This window comes from Phoca vitulina, unplaced genomic scaffold (genome assembly GCF_004348235.1).
Source record: "Phoca vitulina isolate PV1807 unplaced genomic scaffold, GSC_HSeal_1.0 scaffold318, whole genome shotgun sequence".
Lineage (NCBI taxonomy): Eukaryota > Metazoa > Chordata > Mammalia > Carnivora > Phocidae > Phoca > Phoca vitulina.
Window position 1 is genome coordinate 346 of NW_022590005.1, and position 24,018 is coordinate 24,363.

The 24,018-nt window shown below is 64.5% G+C and overlaps 1 protein-coding gene across 1 annotated transcript; it reads left to right on the top strand.

The window, feature by feature from the left end:
- The first annotated feature begins 674 nt into the window (after positions 1-674).
- LOC116629155 (filamin-A-like) lies at positions 675-22,862 on the top strand. Its single transcript, XM_032399451.1, is given in 48 exon segments — positions 675-1,162; positions 4,150-4,398; positions 4,507-4,604; positions 4,718-4,865; positions 5,387-5,505; positions 5,580-5,657; positions 5,749-5,911; positions 6,007-6,207; positions 6,749-6,886; positions 6,971-7,094; positions 7,188-7,324; positions 7,410-7,603; positions 7,766-7,879; positions 7,979-8,122; positions 8,788-8,911; positions 9,003-9,163; positions 9,250-9,340; positions 9,429-9,598; positions 9,867-9,984; positions 10,082-10,344; positions 10,541-11,138; positions 11,233-11,406; positions 11,489-11,651; positions 11,730-11,890; positions 11,980-12,150; positions 12,564-12,687; positions 12,780-12,936; positions 13,552-13,741; positions 13,897-13,920; positions 16,165-16,412; positions 16,510-16,605; positions 16,772-16,874; positions 16,961-17,101; positions 17,192-17,320; positions 17,512-17,685; positions 17,782-17,885; positions 17,887-17,944; positions 18,039-18,242; positions 18,320-18,472; positions 18,595-18,717; positions 18,844-19,110; positions 19,258-19,395; positions 19,575-19,690; positions 20,242-20,374; positions 21,113-21,289; positions 21,476-21,694; positions 21,782-21,982; positions 22,362-22,862. Coding segments are annotated over 48 exon segments (7,941 nt in total). The 5' UTR covers positions 675-789; the 3' UTR covers positions 22,550-22,862.
- The last annotated feature ends 1,156 nt before the right edge of the window (positions 22,863-24,018 follow it).

The following is a 24,018-nucleotide window of genomic DNA, read 5'->3' on the forward strand; positions in this document are numbered from 1 at the left end:
CCGTGGAGAGCGGGAAGGCGGGCCTGGCACGGGGGGTCTGAGGCGGCTGCTTCCCCGGCGTGGGGCACGCGCGCAAAGCGCTCGCTCGCGGCGGCGCCTGGCCCGGGAGCCGCGCTCTCCAGGGGCCCGCTCTTGGGGTCGGGTCCCTTCCCGCTGCGGCAGGGGCGGCCGGCCAGGGTGCGGCCGGGGAGCCCCAGGCGCCGGAGTCCGGGGTAGGGAGAGGGCGGCGGGGGCTTGCTGGGGAGGTGGGGGCTCCTGGGGCGGCGGGGCCGGGTCGGAGCCCACGTGACTCAGGGACCAGGAACAACACCCCCCACTCCTCCGCAGGGGCCTTGGAGAAGGAAAGTCCCATCTATGGCGTGCCTGCTGGAGGCCAAGTGGTCCAGCGCCAGAGGCTGCTCAGCCTTTCCTTGCCGCAGCATTTCCTGCAGTGCTGGTGCAAGGCCACGGGGCTAGGGTGCGCCTTGACCCATTCAGGGCCCGACGACCCTCCCCGGAGCCTTGGGGTTGGGTCCGAACGGCCAGGACTGGGGGCTGAAGGGGGCATTCCGACGGGCGGGGCGGGTGCGGCCCGAAGCCCCACCCACAACCCCGCCCCACGGTGGCTCCGCCCCCACTGAACCGGCGCGGCCGCCCCCCCCCGCCCGCATTTAAAGGGCTCGTTCTCTCCGCAGCACAATCCCCGCTGCCTGCCTCGCCCTGTGAGCGCGGAGGTGCCTGCAACTTTAATTAAAGGGCCGTCCCCTCGCCTAGGCGGCAGCACCGCCCCTCAGCTCCTCGCGCCTCAAAATGAGTAGCTCCCACTCCCGGGCGGGCCAGAGCGCGGCAGGCGCGGCTCCGGGCGGCGGTGCCGACGCGCGAGACGCCGAGATGCCAGCCACCGAGAAGGACCTGGCAGAGGACGCGCCGTGGAAGAAGATCCAGCAGAACACGTTCACGCGCTGGTGCAACGAGCACCTGAAGTGCGTGAGCAAGCGCATCGCCAACCTGCAGACGGACCTGAGCGATGGGCTGCGGCTCATCGCGCTGCTGGAGGTGCTCAGCCAGAAGAAGATGCACCGCAAGCACAACCAGAGGCCCACCTTCCGCCAGATGCAGCTCGAGAACGTGTCCGTGGCGCTCGAGTTCCTGGACCGTGAGAGCATCAAGCTCGTGTCCATCGGTGAGGGCGTGGGTCGCTCCCGTGGCACGGGGAGGTCGAGGTTGAGGGCGGGGGCTCCACGCATCCTCCCCTCTCTCCTGGGCCTGCCCCTCCCAGCTACGTCCCCCCAGCCCCCGCGCTGCCCCCAGGGCCGCCAGGCTCCAACACGCAGGCCTCGAGAACAAAGGCGCGCTGGCAGGCTGGCCGGGCGTGCAGACCGCTACGCGCCCCCGCCCGCCGCACCCCGGCTGGCCCGCGCCCAGGCTGAGCTCACATCCTCCGCAGGCCGCGCCCCCGCCACTGCACCCGCCGTGGGAGAGGGCCTGCGGAAGGCGGGCACTGGCCGGGCTCTGGCCCTGCGCCCAGTGCCCCATCCTTGAGGAGGGGGAGTCCCGAGCCCTCCCCCCCCCTCCCTTCAGCAGTTTGGGAAGGGCTCTCTGGCCTTCAGGCGCTCCTGTAGGTCCTAAACGGGGTGTTGGAGCTTGTGAGTCCCATTGTCTAGGGCTCTTGGCTGTTTGGGGCCCTGGGAGATGGGTCCTTCCACTGGAGATGGCTCCAACCCCCAGTTTAGATCTCCCCTCGAGAAACTTGTGGCCAGAGAGGACCATAGCTAGGAAAAGGGTACTTGAGATGAGGTGGCCACTGAAGGGAGCTGGTTTGTAGTCCACTTAAACACCAAGTTACTGTTGAGCTTGGGCCAAACTCTTGCTTCCATGTAGGACTTGCTTTTCTGCATCTAGAATGCACGAGCTGGTTGGGAGGTACTCCAGCGTGCACTGGGCTCACCGCCAACCCAGTGTCCGTGTCACTGGGCTGGTGAGGTTGGCATTGACTGGACCTACTGCAGCATCCCAGGCTCTTCTCAAGATGCGGGCCATTCAGGGACCTGCACCGGAACTGGTGACTCGGGGGTAGTGTGTTCCCGCGGGAGGAGGAGCGCTTTCTTTTCTTTACAGTTCTTCCAGTTGTCCCTAAAGCCATGAGCCTTGCTGAGCCTGCGAGTCTGAGGGACACAGGACTCAGGCGCCCCCAGCCACTCAGAGGGCAGGTCTCCAGGGTCCCACCTCTTTCTTTGGAATGCCAGTTGAGGCTGAGGCCCACCCCTCAGTCCCAGCCTCAGTCTAGCCAAGCTGAGTCATCTCTGAGTCTTGGGTGGGGGGGCAACCGGATGTGGGGAGGCAGGCCACACCCCAGCTGTCTAGGGGGGGTCTCCTCCTCCCTCCTCCCTTCTACTCCTCCTCTAGTGAGCTGGCTGGAGCAGGCCTAGTTCCCAGAGCTTTGCCATATAAGGCAAAAAAATGTTGGAAAGCAGCAGTGATTAGGGGAGGGAGGGGGCAGGCTAGCCCCGGGGCTGGGGAAAGGGGGTGGGATGGGGCGGGGCCATCCAACCAGGCTGTCTCCCAACCCTGGGCCCTGGTTCTCTTCCCTCCCTCTTTTGTCAGGGGGATGAGGAGGGCTTAGGCTGGCCTCCTGTGGACCAGGGGGAGGGCCCAGCCCAACCCACTCAGGCTGATGAGCTTGGCCTTGTGTGTCCCAAGTCACAGTAGGACTCTGGAGGAGGGGGCCTACTAAGAAGCTCTCTGGCTGGTCCTGTGCCCTTGGTCTTCTCTGAACCTTCCAATCACCTCTAGCCTGAAGCCCCTTCTCTACCAGCCCCGCCTGCTATTTGGGGACAGCGCAAGGCAGTAGTGCAGAGCTTGGGACCAGCCGCAGTCTGGGAGCAGGGAGGCTGCTCTGCTTTGAGTGGCTCAGCCGGTCCTCGAGGTCCTGCCTGCTGGATTCAGGCTGCCTACCATTGATGGCCCTTTTGGTGGTGTCCATCCCCTTCTTCCCACCCTCGAGTTGACTCATCAGACAAGTATTTTCTCTTGATTTTGACGGGGGGTGGGGGTGGGGGGTGCAGGACTCCAGTGGCTCTTAGAAAGCCCTCCCCTTTTCAGGGCCCCACCCTTAGGAAGCTGAGACCCAGAAGTGCCTTGGGTGGGGCCCAGAGCCTGGAGGGGTTGCCATGGTGACAGGGCGCTAGGTGCCCGCCCTAACCACTTCCCCTGTGGTGAGCTTGGCAGCCACCCGCCTGAGGCCCAGTGCCCCGTTAGGTGGTGAGGAGGGCAGGCGGCGGGCGAGCTCTGCTGAGGCAGCAGGACTCAGGGACCCCACCCATGGCTTCTGCCACCCCAGCTCCCAAGCTGGGGCCCTGGGTGCCCCGCCCAGGCTCATCAGTTCTGCCTTTCTCCTTGCTGGCTGAGGGGGTCTCTGGAATGTGTCCTGCCCATCACCCTGGCTGGCACGCAGCTCAACCACTGGCTCCTTTGTCCTCACCCCCACCCTCCCCAGGCCTGCTCCCAGTTTGGGTCTGTGGAGGGTGGGGCTCACATCCTCCACTCAAAGGGTCCTTGCCCAACGCCTCTACTTCCCCTGCCTGCTGCGGCCCTGGGCCCACCCACCCACCCTGAGGCAACAGTTTTCTTTCCCAACTGCCCCACTGGCCAGCCTTCCTCTTCCTCCACCCCGGCCCCATCCCCCCTCCCCTCCAGGGTCAGGTCGGGGGTCTCCTATCTAGGCCTGCTGGGGCCACACTGCTCCTCCTGCCCAATTCCCTGGAGACCCCCTGGAGCTGGGCAGCTGCAAAGCACCGTTGGGGGAAGGGCCCCTCCAGAGGCCGCCCTGGGCCCTGTCTGCAGCCTGGGTCTGTTATCTGTCCTTCCTCTGCCGCCCCCCCCCCCCACTGTCCAAAGGGCTTCCAGCAACACTCCTCATTGAGCTGTATCGTCACCATGTGTCAATGGGGGGGTCTCCCCCCTCCCCAGAAGTCTCTTTCATCTCCTTTACCCCCCACAGAGACCCTGAGCAGAGAGGGCAGGACCCGCATGTCACCCCCTCAGGGAGCCTCGGCCTCCTCCCCAGGGACCCCTTGCTGCCACACTCTGCTGCCTGGGAGTGGCCTGAGGCTGCACGCGTGCGTACACGGGCCCCTGCCTGCTCAGCGCTGCCACTCGCTTTCCTCACAGACAGCAAGGCCATCGTGGATGGGAACCTGAAGCTGATCTTGGGCCTCATCTGGACCCTGATCCTGCACTACTCCATCTCCATGCCCATGTGGGATGAGGAGGAGGATGAGGAAGCCAAGAAGCAGACGCCTAAGCAGCGGCTCCTGGGCTGGATTCAGAATAAGCTGCCGCAGCTGCCCATCACCAACTTCAGCCGGGACTGGCAGAGCGGCAGGGCCCTGGGTGCCCTCGTCGACAGCTGTGCCCCAGGTGAGGGGTGAGGGAGTGGGGGGGGCGGGGGGTGGGGGTGGAGGAGACAGCCTGCCAGGGGGCCCTGGGGGCACCTCCCTCCAACTCACAGCCTTCCTTGTGCCGCAGGCCTATGCCCTGACTGGGACTCCTGGGATGCCAGCAAGCCCGTGAACAACGCGAGGGAGGCCATGCAGCAGGCTGATGATTGGCTGGGCATCCCTCAGGTACCCCCTGCCTGCGGCCATCTGGGGGCTTGTGGTCCCCGTGGGGAGATGTGTCACATGCCAGGGACTTGACGCTTGGAGGTCACATGGCTTCTGTCTGCCATCTGTGATAGGTGATCACACCCGAGGAAATCGTGGATCCCAATGTGGACGAGCACTCCGTCATGACCTACCTGTCCCAGTTCCCCAAGGCCAAGCTGAAGCCAGGAGCTCCCCTGCGGCCCAAACTAAACCCAAAGAAAGCCCGAGCCTATGGGCCAGGTGAGGAAGTCGGGCAGGGGATGCTCTGCGTGCTGACCTCATCCCTGCAGGACTTGGAGGTCTTGGGAACTCTTCGGTTACATGGGGGCTAGGTTATCAAATGCCCCCTCCGAGTCAAACGAATGGGTCAGGGCTGGTCAAAACTGGCCACTTGGCTAGAAGGTCCCCCCCTGAGGCGTCACCGCAAGGTGGAGTGTGGTCAGGGAGGCACGACCCAGCCGCATGCCTGTCAACAGAGACAAAACCCAGCCGGGGTATCGCACAGGAGCTAGGGCTCAGGCAAACCCGAGCGAGAGTTCTAGAAAACAGACCCAGGCCTGTCCCACAGCAAGAATGAAGCTGGGGCACAAGGCCAGGCTCTGTGTGCTGGGCCAGGGTTTACCTGCCATCAGCTCGCCCGCTTCAGAGCATTCCCGACGGGGTGACGGCAGGGAAGGACGCTGGGCCCGAAGGGGGAGGTGCGCTGGGGTGAGGAGGCAGCCCTACGGGCCGGCTCAGAGCTCCCGGCCCCTGCCTGGCAGGCATCGAGCCCACAGGCAACATGGTGAAGAAGCGCGCGGAATTCACCGTGGAGACCAGAAGTGCTGGCCAGGGAGAGGTGCTGGTGTACGTGGAGGACCCAGCCGGCCACCAGGAAGAGGTAGGGCCACCGTCAAGCAGGCGGGCAGGTGCCTCCATTCGGAGCAGGGCCTCATGTGCTCCTTCCCGCCACAGGCAAAGGTGACCGCCAATAATGACAAGAACCGGACCTTCTCTGTCTGGTACGTCCCCGAAGTGACGGGGACTCACAAGGTGAGCCCTCAGCCCAAGGGGAGGCTGGTGGGGGAGGCGGTGGCTGGAAGGCCCGGCCCCTGCCCTCACGGTCTGCCCCTCCTGGGGACAGGTCACCGTGCTCTTTGCCGGCCAGCATATCGCCAAGAGTCCCTTCGAGGTGTATGTGGACAAGTCCCAGGGGGATGCGAGCAAAGTGACCGCCCAGGGCCCTGGCCTGGAGCCCAGTGGCAACATCGCCAACAAGACCACCTACTTTGAGATCTTCACAGCAGGTGAGGAGGGCGCTGCTGAGGCTGGCAGGTGCGAGGGGAGAGCGGCGGGGGGCCGGGGGCGGGCCGGGAGCTGAGCTGCGGTTACCTTGTGGCAGGGGCTGGCACGGGCGAGGTGGAAGTTGTGATCCAGGACCCTGCGGGCCAGAAGGGCACCGTGGAGCCTCAGCTGGAGGCCCGGGGCGACAGCACGTACCGCTGCAGCTACCAGCCCACCATGGAGGGCGTCCACACGGTGCACGTCACCTTCGCCGGCGTGCCCATCCCTCGAAGCCCCTACACTGTCACTGTTGGCCAAGGTAGGCCGGTCCCAGCCGCCCCCAAGTGGGGGCGCTGTAGACTGGGCCTCCCTCCGGAGGGGGGGCAGCTAGGGCGAGACTCACTCCAGCCCTAGCCCCGGCACCCTGGGCCTCTATGCTTCCACTGTCTGGGCTCTCTTTCCTCCCCTGCTGGGGCCCTTCCTCCTCCTCCTCTCGCCCTTCTCCGTCTCTCTTCTCCACGCTTTCACCTTCAGAAGAGCTCGCTCCAGCTGTTTAGAAACCTGCTGCTCTCTGCTCTGCCCACGGGGTCCACGGTACTTGGATCTGTCTTCCTCTGGGAGGGGGCGGGCTGGGCGGGGGGCGGGGGGCGGGGGGGTGCTGGCGGCTGGTGTGGAATTGCTGGGAGGAGGCCTGGCCTACAGGTCCTGGGGTCATCGTTCTTTCCCGCACGTCCTTCACCCGTCTTGTGGGACCACGTTCCGAGGGACCGCCAGATTCTGATGGCCCAGCCCCGTGGGAGGGAAGGGTAGGGGTCACCCAGCGCCAGCTCCCAGTGGCTTAGCTGGCCCTTTCCCCGCAGCCTGTAACCCGGGCGCCTGCCGTGCCGTTGGCCGTGGCCTCCAGCCCAAGGGTGTGCGGGTGAAGGAGAGCGCGGACTTCAAGGTGTACACGAAGGGCGCCGGCAGCGGAGAGCTGAAGGTCACCGTGAAGGGGCCCAGTAAGTTGGGCTACGGCTGGGATGGCGGCGGCGGCCTCAGGACTGCTGCTGGCCAGGCCTGAGGCCCTCCCTTGTCTTGGGCAGAGGGCGAGGAGCGTGTGAAGCAGAAGGACCTGGGGGACGGCGTCTATGGCTTCGAGTATTACCCCCTGGTCCCCGGCACGTACACTGTCACCATCACGTGGGGTGGCCAGAACATCGGGCGCAGGTGAGGCCCCGCGCAGAGCCCCAGGAGCCCGGGCGGCACGCTCCTCCCCCCGTGCCGGGCCCTCAGCGCTCCCCTGTGCGGCTCTCGTCACAGTCCCTTTGAGGTGAAGGTGGGCACGGAGTGCGGCAACCAGAAGGTGCGGGCCTGGGGCCCCGGGCTGGAAGGCGGAGTCGTGGGCAAGTCGGCCGACTTCGTGGTGGAGGCCATCGGGGACGACGTCGGCACCCTGGGTGAGCCGCGGGCCGTGGCGCGGGCGTCCGGGGGCAGAGGGCGGTGAGGCCCCAGGGTGCTCATGCGACTGGCGGCCGTTGGCAGGCTTCTCGGTGGAGGGCCCGTCGCAGGCCAGGATTGAGTGCGACGACAAGGGCGACGGCTCCTGCGACGTGCGCTACTGGCCCCAGGAGGCCGGCGAGTACGCCGTGCACGTGCTGTGCAACAGCGAGGACATCCGCCTCAGCCCCTTCATGGCCGACATCCGCGAGGCGCCCCAGGACTTCCACCCAGACAGGGTAAAGGGCGTGTGCTGCCGGCCCCCCTCTGCCTCTGCCTGGGGACTTGGGGAGGCCTGGCTGTGCTGGTGCCCCGACCGCGTGTTCCTGCCACTCTGGGTCCTTGGGGGCCTTGCACTTGGTCCCCTGAGATTGGGGGGCGGTGGGGGCATCTCTCATCAGGTGAAGGCACGCGGGCCTGGACTGGAGAAGACGGGCGTGGCTGTCAATAAGCCGGCAGAGTTCACGGTGGACGCCAAGCATGGTGGGAAGGCCAGTCTCCGGGTCCAAGTCCAGGTGGGGTGCCCACCCGTGGTGGGGTTGGTGAGGTGGGGTGCGCGGGTGCCCAGGCCTGGGCCCTCATCAGCGGGCTGCTCGTCCCTGCCCACTTCCCAGGACAACGAGGGATGCCCCGTGGAGGCGGCAGTCAAGGACAACGGCAACGGCACTTACAGCTGCTCGTACGTGCCCAGGAAGCCGGTGAAGCACACGGCCATGGTGTCCTGGGGCGGCGTCAGCATTCCCAACAGCCCCTTCCGGGTGAGCAGCCCTGTAGCCCATCTCCCTCGGGTGCCCGATCCAGCTCCGTTAGGTAGGCCTCCCAGACCGTACAGATCCCCCGTCCCAAGTGTACGACTCGATGGTTTTGAGTACATTCAGGGGTGTGCGGCAAGGATCACAGCCAAAGGTTAGGACATCTTCATCATCCGGAAAAGAAACCCTCTGCCCCGCACGCCCCCTGCCCCAGGCCCGAGCAAGCCCACTCCGGACGGCTGCTGTGGATGCGTGTGCACGCAGTACGTGGCCTTCGTATCGGGTTGCTGTCCCTCAGCAGCACGTTTCATCATGGCCCCCCCGTATCATAGCACGAGTCCGCGCTTCCCGCCTCTTCCCGCCCGAGGAATAGCCTGTGGTGTGGATGGGCCCCGTGGGTTTTTCGCGTTTGGCCGCTGTGAATAACACCACTGTGAACGTTCGAGGACGAGCGCTTGTGGGGATGAGCGATCTCCTCTCCCCCGGCGCGTCGGTACCTCGGGGTAGGCTTGCTGGGCCAGGTGGCCACTTCGTGTTTAATCGTTTGAAGAACCACTAAACTACTTCCTGAGGTGGCTGTACCATTTTGTGTGCCTGTTGGCCGTGAGTGAAAAAGCCCTGGGCCGCCTCCACGCCGCTCATGCCCTTGCACTTGCCCCTGCGCCCTGCAGGTGAACGTGGGAGCCGGTAGCCACCCGAACAAGGTCAAGGTATATGGCCCAGGAGTAGCCAAGACAGGGCTCAAGGCTCATGAGCCAACCTACTTCACTGTGGATTGCGCCGAGGCCGGCCAGGGTAAGGGCCTGCCCCGGGCGGGTGGGCGGGTGGGCGAGCGGGCGAGGTGTCCGGACGCGATCCCAGCCTCTGCTCCCACCCCCCGCTGCAGGGGACGTCAGCATTGGCATCAAGTGTGCCCCTGGCGTGGTGGGCCCCACTGAGGCCGACATCGACTTTGACATCATCCGTAACGACAACGACACCTTCACAGTGAAGTACACACCGCGCGGGGCTGGCAGCTACACCATCATGGTCCTCTTTGCTGACCAGGTGGGTGCTCTGCTCCCGGCCCCTAACGGTGCTGCGTGTTGGGGCACTGCTGTCCCCTGAGCCCTACTCTTCCCCACCCCCTGCAGGCCACGCCCACCAGCCCCATCCGGGTCAAGGTGGAGCCCTCCCATGATGCCAGCAAGGTGAAGGCTGAGGGCCCTGGCCTCAGTCGCACTGGTGAGGATGAGCAGCACCCTGTGGGGCAGTCGGGGCCACAAGGAGGCTTGGGGCAAGGTGCCCTTACATGGCCACCGTGTTTCCTCAGGTGTTGAGCTTGGCAAACCCACCCACTTCACGGTCAATGCCAAAGCTGCTGGCAAAGGCAAGCTGGACGTCCAGTTCTCAGGGCTGGCCAAGGGGGACGCAGTGCGCGATGTGGACATCATTGACCACCACGACAACACCTACACGGTCAAGTACACTCCCGTGCAGCAGGTAGTTACCCGGACCTCCCAACGGCTGCACTCCTCAACTAACCTACCGAGCGTGTGGGCTTCCTCGAGTGGTGGGCTAGGTGGGCTGCTCCAGAGGGCTTCCCACGCACTCTCGACTCCCCGCTGGGAGAGAGCCAGCTTGGAAGGCTGGGGGCGGGAGAGCAAAGCCAGTGCTTCTCTCACCCTCCCCCCATGCCCAAGTGCGGAAGACACAGGCCGGGGGGACCAAGGTCCTGACTCCTGACTCTGCCTTTCTGTGCCCTCTCCAGGGTCCAGTGGGCATCAATGTCACTTACGGAGGGGACCCCATCCCCAAGAGCCCCTTCTCGGTGGGGGTGTCTCCAAGCCTAGACCTCAGCAAGATCAAGGTGTCTGGCCTGGGAGAGAGTAAGTAATCAGAGCCCTGTCCCAGTCACTGAGGATGCCCCAGGGGCCGCCTCGGCTGGATGCCATAGTTTTCTCCCTGGTTCTGTCATCTCAACAGAGGTGGATGTCGGCAAAGATCAGGAGTTCACAGTCAAATCGAAGGGTGCTGGTGGCCAAGGCAAAGTGGCATCCAAGATCACGGGCCCCTCGGGCACAGTAGTGCCCTGCAAGGTGGAGCCAGGCCTGGGGGCTGACAACAGCGTGGTGCGCTTTGTGCCCCGAGAGGAGGGGCCCTATGAGGTCGAGGTGACTTACGACGGCGTGTCTGTGCCTGGCAGCCCCTTTCCTGTGGAAGCCCTGCCCCCCACCAAGCCTAGCAAGGTAATTGGGGTGTGGGGGGCCCCCCCCTCATCTTCTCCAGGCTCACCCTCCCCCTTCCTCATTTTTGTCCTCATGACCAGTGGCCCTGCCTGGACCCCTAGCTGGTGGGGGAGAAGGTAGTTGTGAGGTCAGGCTGGGGGTCGGGGGTCAGGGAGGTGACACGGGTTTGGCTCCTGACCTGTCCCTCTTCCCTCAGGTGAAGGCGTTTGGGCCAGGGCTGCAGGGGGGCAGTGCGGGCTCCCCTGCGCGCTTCACCATCGATACCAAGGGTGCCGGCATGGGTGGCCTGGGCCTGACAGTGGAGGGCCCCTGCGAGGCCCAGCTCGAGTGCCTGGACAACGGGGATGGCACATGCTCTGTGTCCTATGTGCCCACCGAACCCGGGGACTACAATATCAACATCCTCTTCGCTGATACCCACATCCCCGGTTCCCCGTTCAAGGCCCACGTGGTGCCCTGCTTCGATGCATCCAAAGTCAAGTGCTCAGGCCCCGGCTTGGAGCGGGCCACGGCCGGGGAGGCGGGCCAGTTCCACGTAGACTGCTCGAGCGCAGGCAGCGCGGAGCTGACCATCGAAATCTGCTCGGAGGCGGGGCTGCCGGCCGAGGTGCACATCCAGGACCACGGTGACGGCACGCACACCATCACCTACATCCCGCTTTGCCCTGGGGCCTACACTGTCACCATCAAGTACGGTGGCCAGCCTGTGCCCAACTTCCCCAGCAAGCTGCAGGTGGAGCCTGCGGTCGACACGTCGGGCGTCCAGTGCTATGGGCCTGGGATCGAGGGCCAAGGTGAGGCCCCACCGCGGCCCCGGGGGGTAGAGGGAAGCCAGCGCCCCGCGGGTCCCTGGAGCCCCATGCCTCCTCCCCATGCCCGCCCCTGCAGGTGTCTTCCGAGAGGCTACCACTGAGTTCAGTGTGGATGCCCGCGCTCTGACCCAGACCGGAGGGCCCCACGTCAAGGCTCGTGTGACCAACCCCTCAGGTAACCTGACCGAGACCTACGTGCAGGACTGTGGTGACGGCACCTACAAAGTGGAGTACACGCCGTATGAGGAGGGTAGGCGCTGGCGTTCCCAAGGGCCGGGGCTTGAGAGACAGGGCGGCCTGGGCTCCTCCTGACCCAGCCTGCCCTCCTCCAGGACTCCACTCCGTGGACGTGACCTATGATGGCAGCCCCGTGCCCAGCAGCCCGTTCCAGGTGCCTGTGACCGAGGGCTGTGACCCTTCCCGAGTGCGTGTCCACGGGCCAGGTATCCAAAGCGGCACCACCAACAAGCCCAACAAGTTCACCGTGGAGACCAGGTGAGCAAGTGCCTGAGAAGCAGGGGCTGCGATGGGGCTTGGGACCGCAGGAAATAATGGGCTATCCATTTGGACCAGGGGAGCTGGCACTGGGGGCCTGGGCCTGGCTGTCGAGGGCCCCTCCGAGGCCAAGATGTCCTGCATGGACAACAAGGACGGCAGCTGTTCGGTCGAGTATACCCCCTACGAGGCTGGCACCTACAGCCTTAACGTCACCTACGGTGGCCACCAAGTCCCAGGTGAGGAGGCGAGGCAGCTAGGGCCGGTCTGGGGCCATTTGCCAGCCCTCGGCTCTCGCACACAGCTGCCATCCGTGTTCCCTCCGCAGGCAGTCCTTTCAAGGTCCCCGTGCATGATGTGACAGATGCATCCAAAGTCAAGTGCTCTGGGCCTGGCCTGAGCCCTGGCATGGTCCGGGCCAACCTCCCTCAGTCCTTCCAGGTAGACACGAGCAAGGCTGGCGTGGCCCCACTGCAGGTCAAAGTGCAGGGGCCCAAAGGTGAGTGTTCATGTGCCTGGGAGTGGGCGGTCAGGAGAGCACAGTCCTCTTGGGAGGCTAGGGCAGGAGACCGGAGGCGCAGCGCTCAGAGGTTGGGACAGGTATTCAGGTAGTTCACGGAGGAGCCTCGGGTGACAGTGAAGCCAGTGCCCAGGGACAGAGGACCACCAGGAGGTAGAACAGACGGGACTTGGCCACTGGGCAGATGTGGCAGGAGGGAGGGTGGGCAAGGCTCCAAGATGGCACCCAGATTAGTGTCTGGTGTCACAGGGGCTCAGGACCATTCCTAGGGATGGGCAGGCGAGGGCAAAGCAAGGTCTAGGCCTGGGGTGGGGGCTGAGCTGGGTGGTCCAGTATGGTGGGGCTGGGGGACCCGGGAAACTGGCTGAGTCTCTCTCTGGGACTGGGACCAGGCCTGGTGGAGCCTGTGGACGTCGTGGACAACGCTGATGGCACCCAGACCGTAAACTACGTGCCCAGCCGGGAGGGGCCCTATAGCATCTCAGTGCTGTACGGGGAGGAAGAGGTGCCCCGCAGGTAAGAGGCAGGGCCTCCTGCCTGTGGGAAGGGTACCAGGGCTGAGCACCAAAAGCCCTCCTGACCGTTCTTGTATCACCCCGGCCCAACAGCCCCTTCAAGGTCAAGGTGCTGCCTACGCACGATGCCAGCAAGGTGAAGGCCAGTGGCCCCGGGCTCAATACTACCGGTGTGCCCGCCAGCCTGCCCGTGGAGTTCACCATCGACGCGAAGGACGCGGGAGAGGGCCTGCTAGCTGTGCAGATCACGGTGAGCTGGCCGCCGGGGTGGCTGCCCGGCTCCGGCGGGTCGCGCTCCAGGCACCGAGGAGGCGGGGGCCGAGAGGGGCCTAGGCCAGCGCGGCGGGCGGCATAGGGTGTGCGACCAGGGCGAGTGGACCAGTCCGGGACTGTGGTCTCCCTCGGGAGCCGTGCCAGCGAGGCCAGGTCCCCTGCCTCTAGGACGGTGGTGACAGGCACAGGGCCCCCCGCGCGCACGCTTGCTCACTGCTGACCTTGGTGCCTCAGCCGGCCCGCCCGTAACGTTCTCGTGGGTCACGTAGGAGGACGGGACCTTGATCTTCCAGGGGGAGCTCCCGCTAGTGCGGGAGCAGGCCCTGGGGCGGAGGCCGGGAGCCAAGGTGGTCATGGCGATAAAGCAGGGTGGGCATCAAGCTCCCCGGCCCCCTGCCTGTCACGGGGGTGGGGGGGGGCGCGTGGGGCATCTGGGACTTCCCTTCTGGATCCTGGCCGTGGCCAAGTAAAGGACTGACGCCGCCGGGCGGTTGAGTGACTCGGAGGCTGTCCCTGCAGCCGTGGTCCCTGGTGTTTGCTCCTCCTGAGGGTCTGAGGTAACCCCGGGCCTCCGCTGTGCTCTGCCGCATAGGACCCCGAGGGCAAGCCCAAGAAGACGCACATCCAAGACAACCACGATGGCACGTACACGGTGGCCTATGTGCCAGACGTGACGGGCCGCTACACCATCCTGATCAAGTACGGCGGTGACGAGATCCCCTTCTCCCCGTACCGCGTCCGGGCCGTGCCCACCGGAGACGCCAGCAAGTGCACGGTCACAGGTGAGCCAGGCTGCCGGCGGCCGCGGCGATGCGCACGGGGCTGGGGGGCGCCAGTGTGCCAGGGCTCGCTGCTTGGGGCGGCGTGTGGGAGTGGGGGCCGCCCCCTGGAGTGACTCACCTGACCTTTCTCCTTGCTCTCTGCCCTCTCACCTCAGTGTCAATCGGAGGTCACGGGCTAGGTAAGCTGCTTGCTGGGGCCACTCCCAATGCCCCTCCTGCCCAGAGGGCAGCTTCCTTTTCCTCTTCCGTGCCGATTCCCAGGACAGTTCCAGCTGCAGCTCTTGGCAGGGACAGGGGGGGAAGCTGGAGGGATAGTGCCCAGGGAGGCCTCCAGAGCAGAGCGTGAGTGCTCCGGCCCTCCCTCTCTCTGGGCCTCCGTTTCCCCATCTGAGACGTCGGGTTGCAGCTGAGAGCTTTGGGGTGAGGTGCATCCTGAGAAGCACCCCACTGGGGGCTCTGGGGTCTGGGGATCTTGGCACCCTGGGGAAGCCCCGGGGGCGGGCAGCAGGCCCTGCCTTCTCACTTCCTCCTTCCGTGGCAAGGGCTCCTGCACGGGCTGAGGGGACAGGGGGTCTCCCCTCAGCAGTGGGAGTCCCCCGGCCCTGGCCAGATCCACAGACCTCCATCCCCATCTCCCAGGGGCGTCTGGGCCCCAGGCCGGGGGAGGTACGGACTGCATGAGCGGGTGGGGCGGCTAGTGCAACAGCAGCAGCGTCCGACTGCTTGGGCGGGTAGCAGGGCAGGGCCCAGCCCAGCCTCAGAGCCCCAAAGTGCACTCGGCGGCCTGCCCGCCCTCCCTGCCTCCCTCCCTCCCCCTGCCCCCCACCCCCGTCCCCCAGCAGTGACGTTATTTAGGCATGGAGGTTCTCCTGCTTGGGCATGGGAGGGGAGCTCTAGCCCCAGCCAGGGACACCAGGGACGCCAGTAAGAGGTGACAGTTGACCTGGGAGCCTCTGGAGGCTGCAGGCCTGGAGCTTGGGTGAGGTGGCCAGGACAAGATTTGGAGGGTGGCTAGAGTCTCGGGACGAGGGCCCAATGGCTTGGTAGAATAGGCTCCAGGATCTGAGAGGACAGGCATGTGTGCCTAGGGCAGGGGAACAGGGCCATGGGGACAGGGGCACGGCCAAGACTTGGCCAAAGGAGTGGTCTCAGTTTACCTGGCCACTGTGTGCAGAATGGAGGCAAAGAGCCCAGTAGGGGAGCCGAAGTCACCTCTGGATCAGTCATAGTGGTGGCTTGGACCAGGTTGGTGGCGATGCGGCTTGAGTGGGGAGCCAACTTGGGAGGCGTAGTCTGAGGACGGAGCAGCCGAGACCCGCTGATGCACTAGGCCCCGGGCGGGCCAAGTGAGCAGCCGCCGACTGGGCGGTGGTCCAGATCACGAGCTGGGCAGGACGGGTGTAGCTGTGAGGCGAAGCCTCCCAGGGCAGGGCGGGCAGCAGGTGGCCAGGTCTAGAGCTTAAGTGAGCCATGGAAGGCCAGCACGGAGCCTAGCGCCGCAGGAGCCCTCGGCCAGGGGTGCCCCTTAAACAGCCCTTGAGTGGGCTCGGTGGGTCACATCAAGCACTCTCACTGCCAGGCCTCGCAGCCCACGGCCCCCCAGGCCTTCACGGCTGAGCTCAAACCATAACGTCACTGCCCCCCCTCCCCTCGGGCACTCTGGGGCCCTAGAGGCTGCTCAGCTGCTCTGCCCTTGCAACCTAGTGGCGGTGGCTGTGGCTTGGGCCTCCCGTCCCTCTTTCCCCTGGTGCTGCCCCCGCCTGCTGTGCGTGCTGCTTGGGCGCTAACCCCCCGCGGCCTCGCTGCTTCCCCGCTCCCGGCTCCCTGCCTGCGCCGGGCCGCACCCGGCCGCCCCTCCCCACCAGCCTCCGGTTGAGCGAGTGTTCTCAGTTGTCAGGAAACTCCAGTTTCGCCTTCAGGCCCGGGGGGTGGGAGGCAACTGTCACAACCCCCCCCCCCACGCTGCAGCAGGACTCTGCCTCACCACATCTGCACACGGCACTGGGGTCCAGGGCCAGGCTGCAGGGACGAAGGCTGCTGCGCACCCAGCCAGGGTGCCGGTGTTGGTCCACAGCACTGGCTGAGGCCAAGTTGGCGGGGGAAGTGGCGGCAAACACTCGTGTCCCTCATGGGCCTCCGGGCCCCTTCCTTTCTCCCAGACACCTGTGTGCCCCCCATCGGGCCTTTCCCATGTAGGGCTATCCCCAAGACAGGACTCCCTGGCTTGAGGCAGCTCAGGGGAACCTTTCCTGCCTTCTGAGAAACCACTCACCGATCCAGCTTGGGGCGGGGGGCGGGGGAGGCCTGGCTGCGCTTGGTGGTGGCAATAAGAAGCCTGGGCGGGTGGCAGGCAGATGGGAGCAGCTCAAGCGCCGAGCTCACACACCGGCCCCCCCCTTTGGGGACCTGCCCTGCCCCACCAGGTGCTGGCATTGGCCCCACCATCCAGATTGGGGAGGAGACGGTGATCACTGTCGACACCAAGGCAGCAGGCAAAGGGAAGGTGACCTGCACCGTGTGCACGCCCGACGGCTCCGAGGTGGACGTGGATGTGGTGGAGAACGAGGATGGCACCTTTGACATCTTCTACACAGCCCCCCAGCCGGGCAAATATGTCATCTGCGTGCGCTTTGGTGGCGAGCACGTGCCCAACAGCCCTTTCCAAGTGACGGTCAGGAGGGGCCAGGGTTGAGGGGTCTGGGTGGAGCCTGCCCTGTCCCTGCCCTGTGTGACGCCAGAATCTGCAACTCTTTTGTGTTGCTCCGCAGGCTCTAGCCGGGGACCAGCCCACAGCACAGCCCCCGCTTCGGCCTCAGCAACTGGCCCCGTCTTACACGTATGCCCAGGGTGGCCAGCAGACCTGGGTACGGCCTCAGCTGCCTCGTCCTGGCTCTCCTGGCCCGAGGGGACACTTGGGGGCTGGCCAGCGGGGTGTCCTGTGAGGCCCCATCCTGCTATGCGTGAGGACGGACCCCTGGGACTCCCTCCCCTCCTACGGCCCCTCACTTGGGCCCTCTGTCTCCACTGCAGGCCCCAGAGAGACCCCTAATGGGTGTCAATGGGTTGGATGTGACCAGCTTAAGGCCCTTCGACCTTGTCATCCCCTTCACCATCAAGAAAGGCGAAATCACGGGTAAGTGGGAGCAGGAAGGAGCTCGGGAGCCAGAGAGGCGAGGGTTTGCCAGTGGGTGCCCTGACCCTGGCCCCACTGCTCCGCAGGGGAGGTGAGGATGCCCTCGGGCAAGGTGGCACAGCCAGCCATCACGGACAACAAGGACGGCACCGTGACCGTCCGCTATGCTCCCAGCGAGGCTGGCCTGCACGAGATGGACATCCGCTACGATCACATGCACATCCCAGGTGCGCCTCGGGGGGCCTGAGTTCGGGGGGCGGGGAGCCTGGGGAGGTGACACCAGGCCCCATTCCACATGGCCCCTTTTCCTGCCTCAGGAAGCCCCCTGCAGTTCTATGTGGATTACGTCAACTGCGGCCACGTCACAGCCTATGGGCCTGGCCTCACCCACGGAGTGGTGAACAAGCCTGCTGTCTTCACCGTGAACACCAAGGATGCAGGAGAGGGTGAGCGGCAGCCCTACTCTTAGCCTGCCTGCGTGCTGAGGGACGCCCACCCTCATCCAGTAGAAAGCTGGGCACAAGGGAGATGCTCCCTGAATGCGGCTCCCCACCCTGCCGCCCTGGCCTCTGCTTGCCTGCTGGGGCTCTTTCCCCGCCGGCGCACTGTTCCCATCCTCACCCGTGACTCTCTCTAGGGGGCTTGTCCCTGGCCATCGAGGGCCCATCCAAAGCAGAAATCAGCTGCACTGACAACCAAGATGGGACCTGCAGCGTCTCCTACCTGCCCGTGCTGCCCGGGGATTACAGCATCCTGGTCAAGTACAACGAGCAGCACATCCCGGGCAGCCCCTTCACCGCCAGGGTCACAGGTGGGTGGCACTGGGAGCAGTGACAAAAGCGGGCAGGCGGCAGGGTGGGCACAGTCTCCCTCCGCACCTGGACATGAAGTGACTGTCCCCTGGCAGGTGACGACTCCATGCGCATGTCCCACCTGAAGGTGGGCTCTGCTGCTGACATCCCCATCAATATCTCTGAGACGGACCTCAGCCTGCTGACGGCCACGGTCGTGCCCCCCCTCGGGCCGGGAGGAGCCCTGTCTGCTGAAGCGACTGCGCAATGGCCACGTGGGTAAGAGGTTGAGGGGCAGGGCCTTCTGGAAAGGAAGGAGGCTGTGAGGGGAGGGCATGCCTTTCCCCAGCTGACAGCCCCGCCCTGTGCCCAGGGATCTCGTTCGTGCCCAAGGAGACCGGGGAGCACCTGGTGCATGTGAAGAAGAATGGCCAGCACGTGGCGAGCAGCCCCATCCCAGTGGTGATCAGCCAGTCGGAGATTGGGGATGCCAGCCGCGTGCGGGTCTCAGGCCAGGGCCTCCACGAAGGCCACACCTTTGAGCCTGCAGAGTTTATCATTGACACCCGTGATGCAGGTAGGTGGTGGTGGCCTACCAGCTGGGGCAAGAGCCCTGTGCTTGGCCCTCCCGGCTCAGCGGCGTCCCTTCCACAGGCTATGGCGGGCTTAGCTTGTCCATTGAGGGCCCCAGCAAGGTGGACATCAACACAGAGGACCTAGAGGATGGCACATGCAGGGTCACCTACTGCCCCACAGAGCCTGGCAACTACATCATCAACATCAAGTTCGCTGACCAGCACGTGCCTGGTGAGTGTGGCACCCACACACAGCCCCCATGACCGAGCTGCCCCCACCCCCGTGCCGCACGCCAGAGCCTGCCGGCAGAAACGTAACCTGTACGACGTGCGGGCTGTGCTCTCCTCCCGCAGGCAGCCCCTTCTCTGTGAAGGTAACAGGAGAGGGCCGGGTGAAAGAGAGCATCACACGCCGGCGACGGGCCCCTTCGGTGGCCAATGTTGGCAGTCATTGCGATCTCAGCCTGAAGATCCCTGGTAGGAGCTGTAGGGAGCCAGGGAGGGGCCGTGGGGAGTCCTGGGCGCCAGCCCCAGGTGGCCCGAAGCAGAGGGGTGGGGCGGGGCGCAGGCCTCTTGCTCACCAGGCTGTCCCCCTACCTGCAGAAATTAGCATCCAGGACATGACAGCCCAGGTAACCAGCCCGTCAGGCAAGAGCCACGAGGCCGAGATTGTGGAAGGGGAGAACCACACCTACTGCATCCGCTTTGTGCCTGCCGAGATGGGCATGCACACAGTCAGCGTCAAGTACAAGGGCCAGCACGTGCCCGGGAGCCCCTTCCAGTTCACTGTGGGGCCCCTGGGGGAAGGGGGAGCCCACAAAGTCCGTGCTGGAGGCCCTGGCCTGGAGAGGGCTGAAGCCGGAGTGCCAGGTACGCCTGCTGCTTGCGAGGCTTTTGCTCTTCTGGGCTGGGGTGGGTTTGAGGAAGTAGCTAGCAGCCATGTTGCCGTCAGCCATGCTTGGAGGGGACTGAAGCTGGAATAGCGGCCCTCTCTGAGGGCACCCTGTTTTCCCACAGCTGAATTTAGCATCTGGACCAGGGAAGCTGGTGCTGGGGGCCTGGCCATTGCTGTTGAGGGCCCCAGCAAGGCCGAGATCTCCTTCGAGGACCGCAAGGACGGCTCCTGCGGTGTGGCTTATGTGGTCCAGGAGCCAGGTACCGAGAGCTTGGCTGGGGTCGGGGGAAGCGGCCCCTGGGTGTGGACAGCTCCACCTTGCTCCCACCCTCCACCCTGAGGTCCCAGGGCCACCCAGGCTGTTGGTGGGAAGTGGGAGGTGTAAACACTGACAAACAGGAGCCTTCCAGCATGCCTTCTGTGCTCTCTCCCTGCCCAGGTGACTACGAGGTCTCGGTCAAGTTCAACGAGGAACACATCCCCGACAGCCCCTTCGTAGTACCGGTGGCTTCTCCGTCTGGCGATGCCCGCCGCCTTACTGTTTCTAGTCTTCAGGTGAGGCACTGAGAGAAACCGCCTGCCTGGGGCTCCTGGGCCCGGCCAGACCAGAGCCGCTGCACAGAGCAGACCTTGACCCTGTGTCAAGGGACCCGCCCAGCCCAGCTCGGGGCGCCGGGCCTCTGCTCTGACTGCCGGGCCTCTGCTCTGGCCGGGTGCAGCCCATGCTTGGGGTTGGCAGGAAGCACCCCTGCCCGCTGTGTGGAGTTTTTCTCGTGTCTCAGGTCTAAAGGCTTTGAACAGAAGCCTGTGCCCGTTGAGCACCAGGGCTGAGGTTTAAAGAGGGATAGCCTGCCAGGGCTGAGTGCTGCCCACAGCGCAGGGCTGCCCTCCATTCCTGCTGCCTGGGTGTATGATTGCAGAGTGTGGATCTGGGGGCGGGGGTGTGTGCATGTAGCTTACCGGTCCCCAAGAATCAGTGGCTCTCCCTCTTTAAACCAAATTGGATGCCAGATGGGTAAGTGTAACCCCAGGGGCCTTCCTGCTGCTGGGGCCCTGCTCTCCCGTGCCCCAGCCACCCTGTCTAACCACATCTGCTGTGCTTCCAGGAGTCAGGGCTAAAGGTCAACCAGCCAGCCTCTTTTGCAGTCAGCCTGAATGGGGCCAAGGGGGCGATCGATGCTAAGGTGCACAGCCCCTCGGGAGCCCTGGAGGAGTGCTATGTCACAGAGATCGACCAAGGTGAGGCCCTGTCCCTGCCCGGGCCACCCACCCATCTTCCCTGGCCCTGCTGGGAGCAGCGGGCCTGCCCAGCTGGCTGGAAGCAGACTGAGAGTACAAAAGGAAGGTACAGATTCTATAAGCAGGGCCCAAACGCTGGGGCTCCCTCAGCCAGGCGACCCTTCCCCCATTCGTGACCCAAGCCCTTGGCCGGGGGGCGGGGAGGCTCTGGCTCAGAAGCCACAGCTGCTAGGAAGGAGAAAGCCGCCTGCAGGCAGTGCGGTGCAGTCTCCTGAAGGAGAGACCCGAAGTCTAGCCACGGAGCTGGCCCACTCCTTAGCCAGGGCCTGGCACTTGCCAGATAGGTCTGAGGCAGCCTGGAGGTGAGAAGAGCCGGTTCACCAATTCCACTAGTCTCACAGCTGGTCCTGCCCCTCCACAGCCACGTGACCTCAAGTTCCTGTTGCCTCGGTGCCCCTGTTCACATGCGGAGGCTAAGGCCTTCGTGGTAACCTGTTTAGGGAGGCAGAGAGGCGAGGCAAGTGTTTTGCTCGTAGATTTCCGTCCAAATGAGCACCAACAGTGAGCTGCTTGGGCATCTCAGGCTTCAGGAGGTCTGGGGTGCGGGCTGTGGGTGCCCAGTGTGGTCCCTGGAAGAAGTGACCTGCTGGACCGGTGGGCAGGGGAACCTCCTCACAGATGCCACTTGCCCGGTTTTGGAGGGACCTCAGGCCCACGGCGTGCCCCTCTGTTCCTCAGATAAGTATGCTGTACGCTTCATCCCGCGGGAGAATGGTGTCTACCTGATTGACGTCAAGTTCAATGGCACCCACATTCCTGGAAGCCCCTTCAAGATCCGAGTTGGGGAGCCTGGGCATGGAGGGGACCCAGGCCTGGTGTCCGCCTATGGAGCTGGCCTAGAAGGTGGGGTCACAGGTAGGTCAGCGGATGCAGCTTCCAGTGTGTGCACACGGCTGCTGGGGCCCTTCCCCCAAGTTCTCAGTGACAACAGGAGGCGTGCAGAGGTGACAAAGCTATGCCGGGGGTTGGGGGGTGGGGGGTGGGAGTCAGGGGCTGGGGAAACAGTCCAGGCCAGCTCTTCCTGACCTCCCACGCCCCCAGGGAGCCCAGCTGAGTTTATCGTGAACACGAGCAACGCTGGAGCGGGTGCCCTGTCAGTAACCATCGATGGGCCCTCCAAGGTGAAGATGGATTGCCAGGAGTGCCCTGAGGGCTACCGTGTCACTTATACTCCCATGGCACCTGGCAGCTACCTCATCTCCATCAAGTATGGTGGCCCCTACCACATTGGGGGCAGCCCCTTCAAGGCCAAAGTCACAGGTGAGTCTTGCACCAGACTGCTGGTGCCCAGCCCAGTGCCTTGCCCTCCGGCCATCTCTTAGCACCCTAACCAGCTCTGCCCTGCAGGTCCCCGTCTCGTCAGCAACCACAGCCTCCATGAGACCTCATCCGTGTTTGTGGACTCCCTGACCAAGACTGCCAGTGCCCCCCAGCATGGGGCCCTGGCAGGTTCCACTGATGCCAGCAAGGTGCTGGCCAAGGGCCTGGGGCTGAGCAAGGCCTACGCGGGCCAAAAGAGCAGCTTCACGGTGGACTGCAGCAAAGCAGGTGGGTGCCCCAGGCCCCGCCCCCGCCCCTCCAAAAGACAAGGCCAGAGAGAAGACGGGATGACCAGTGCCTGGGAACAGGGGAAGAAGGGGGTTAGGTGCGGCCGGAGTGCCCTTGCGGGCATGCTGGTCACTTCTAAAGCCACTTCCCCTCTGGGCTCCCTGCCATCTTTACCCTTCAGGAAAGTGGCTTGGGAGGAGCTGGACTTTCCTACACTGGCCTAGCGAGCAGGGGTGCTGGCAACTCTTTAGGAAGGGCTGTCACCCCGCAACAGATGGGGGCGGCAGGGGGAGGATACGAAGACAGAAAGAGGGGTCAGCGTATTCTCCGCTGAAGGGAGGAGACTTGGGGCTTAGAATTGAGGCCTCTTCCCCACCAGGCAACAACATGCTGCTGGTAGGGGTGCATGGCCCCCGGACACCCTGCGAGGAGATCCTGGTGAAGCACGTGGGCAGCCGGCTCTACAGTGTGTCTTACCTGCTCAAGGACAAGGGAGAGTACACGCTGGTGGTCAAGTGGGGCGATGAGCACATCCCAGGCAGCCCCTACCGTGTCCTGGTCCCCTGAGTTCTGCCTATGCCAGCTGGCAGCTCCCAGGATGAGACGTGCCCCACACCCATCCCCCAACCTGAGCAGCCCCCTGGTCTCCTCAGCCCCGGAGCCCCGGCCGGCCCTGGCCGCCCCATCACTGCAGCCACCCCAGCCCTGCGTTGCACTCACCTGCCTCCACTTGGGTAAAGGAGAGAGGCGAGCAGAGGTAGCCCTTTGGTGGCTCTGCCTATCTTCTTTGGTTCTGGGAGGGGTGAGGGATGGGGTACTATGCACAACCACCCGCTAGTTCTCTTCCCTAGCCGAGAAGAATAAAGTTCTGCTTCCATTCTCCTGAGGTGGCTCTAGCTTTCTTGCAAGGGTGCCATCTAGATCTCCAGGCCCGGCACCCAGGGGCTCCTGCTTTTCCCCACCCGTGCACGCCCCGCCCCAACTCCCACTGGCCCACTGGCACTCAAGTGTTCTCTGCCTTCGTGGGTTCAGACCAATGGAAGGGGAGAGATGCATAGCACAGCAGAACAGGACGTGACACCGGTGTGCTCTTCCCAGGCCACACCAGGAACGGATACTGTCCTAAGGGAAAGCCAGGCCATGACCAGACTACGAGAGGCAAAGTGCTGGATGGGAGGGCCAGATAAACAGGCCTTGAAATCCCAGCAGCTCCTGGCCATCTCCCGGGCTTCTTAAATGTGTCATCATCCCACAGCATAAGGGGCTGTCATGAGGACCTCTGCCCCAAGGCATCTCGGGGCCCCCCCAGTGGACAGGCGGCTCCATTCAAGGTGCTGCTCACTGGCTGCAGTTCGCCCCGCCCCAGCTGGCCGTGCCTTACGTGCCCTCCTCCCCTGAGAAGGCCTTGCTGTGGGTCCCTCTTCTCAGCACAGTGGAGCGATCTGAGCCCTTCGCTTAACTCCTTTGCTGCATCCCTGTCCATCCCTTCCCACGTCCCACCCAACGATCTCCCACTCTAAAACACAAAACATCCAACACTCCAGCCAAGTCCTCCTTGTTCTGCAGCCATCTAAGAGCTCTGATGTCCTCACGGTGGCCCCTCACAGCCATCCCCCCTACCCACTTCCCTCTACAGCAACCTTGCCCCCCACATGCAGGGAAGGGCTTTAAACCCAGCCAAGCCTCAGCTTTCAGGCCTCCTCCCCTAATGGGACAACTCCAGGATTGCTGGCAATACCCCCACATGGAAGCACTTTCTGGGCCAGCATGAGCACAGGGCCTAGAGCACAGTTATGCCACTGCCCAATAAAAAAAGAGCACAAGCCCAGGAAGGGAGAAAGAACCAGGCCCTGGCCAGCTACCCAAGCCACAGACACCCTGCCCAAAATGCAGTGGTGAGAAAACACAGCAAGGGCAATTACTGATCTGCAGGAGAGTGGCATCGGGTCCACACTGTTTCTGAACCTGGGTCTGGCCTGCTACCCTAGGCTCCCGGTGGCCAGTCCCAGGAGACACCGTCCCGCTCAAGGCAGGCA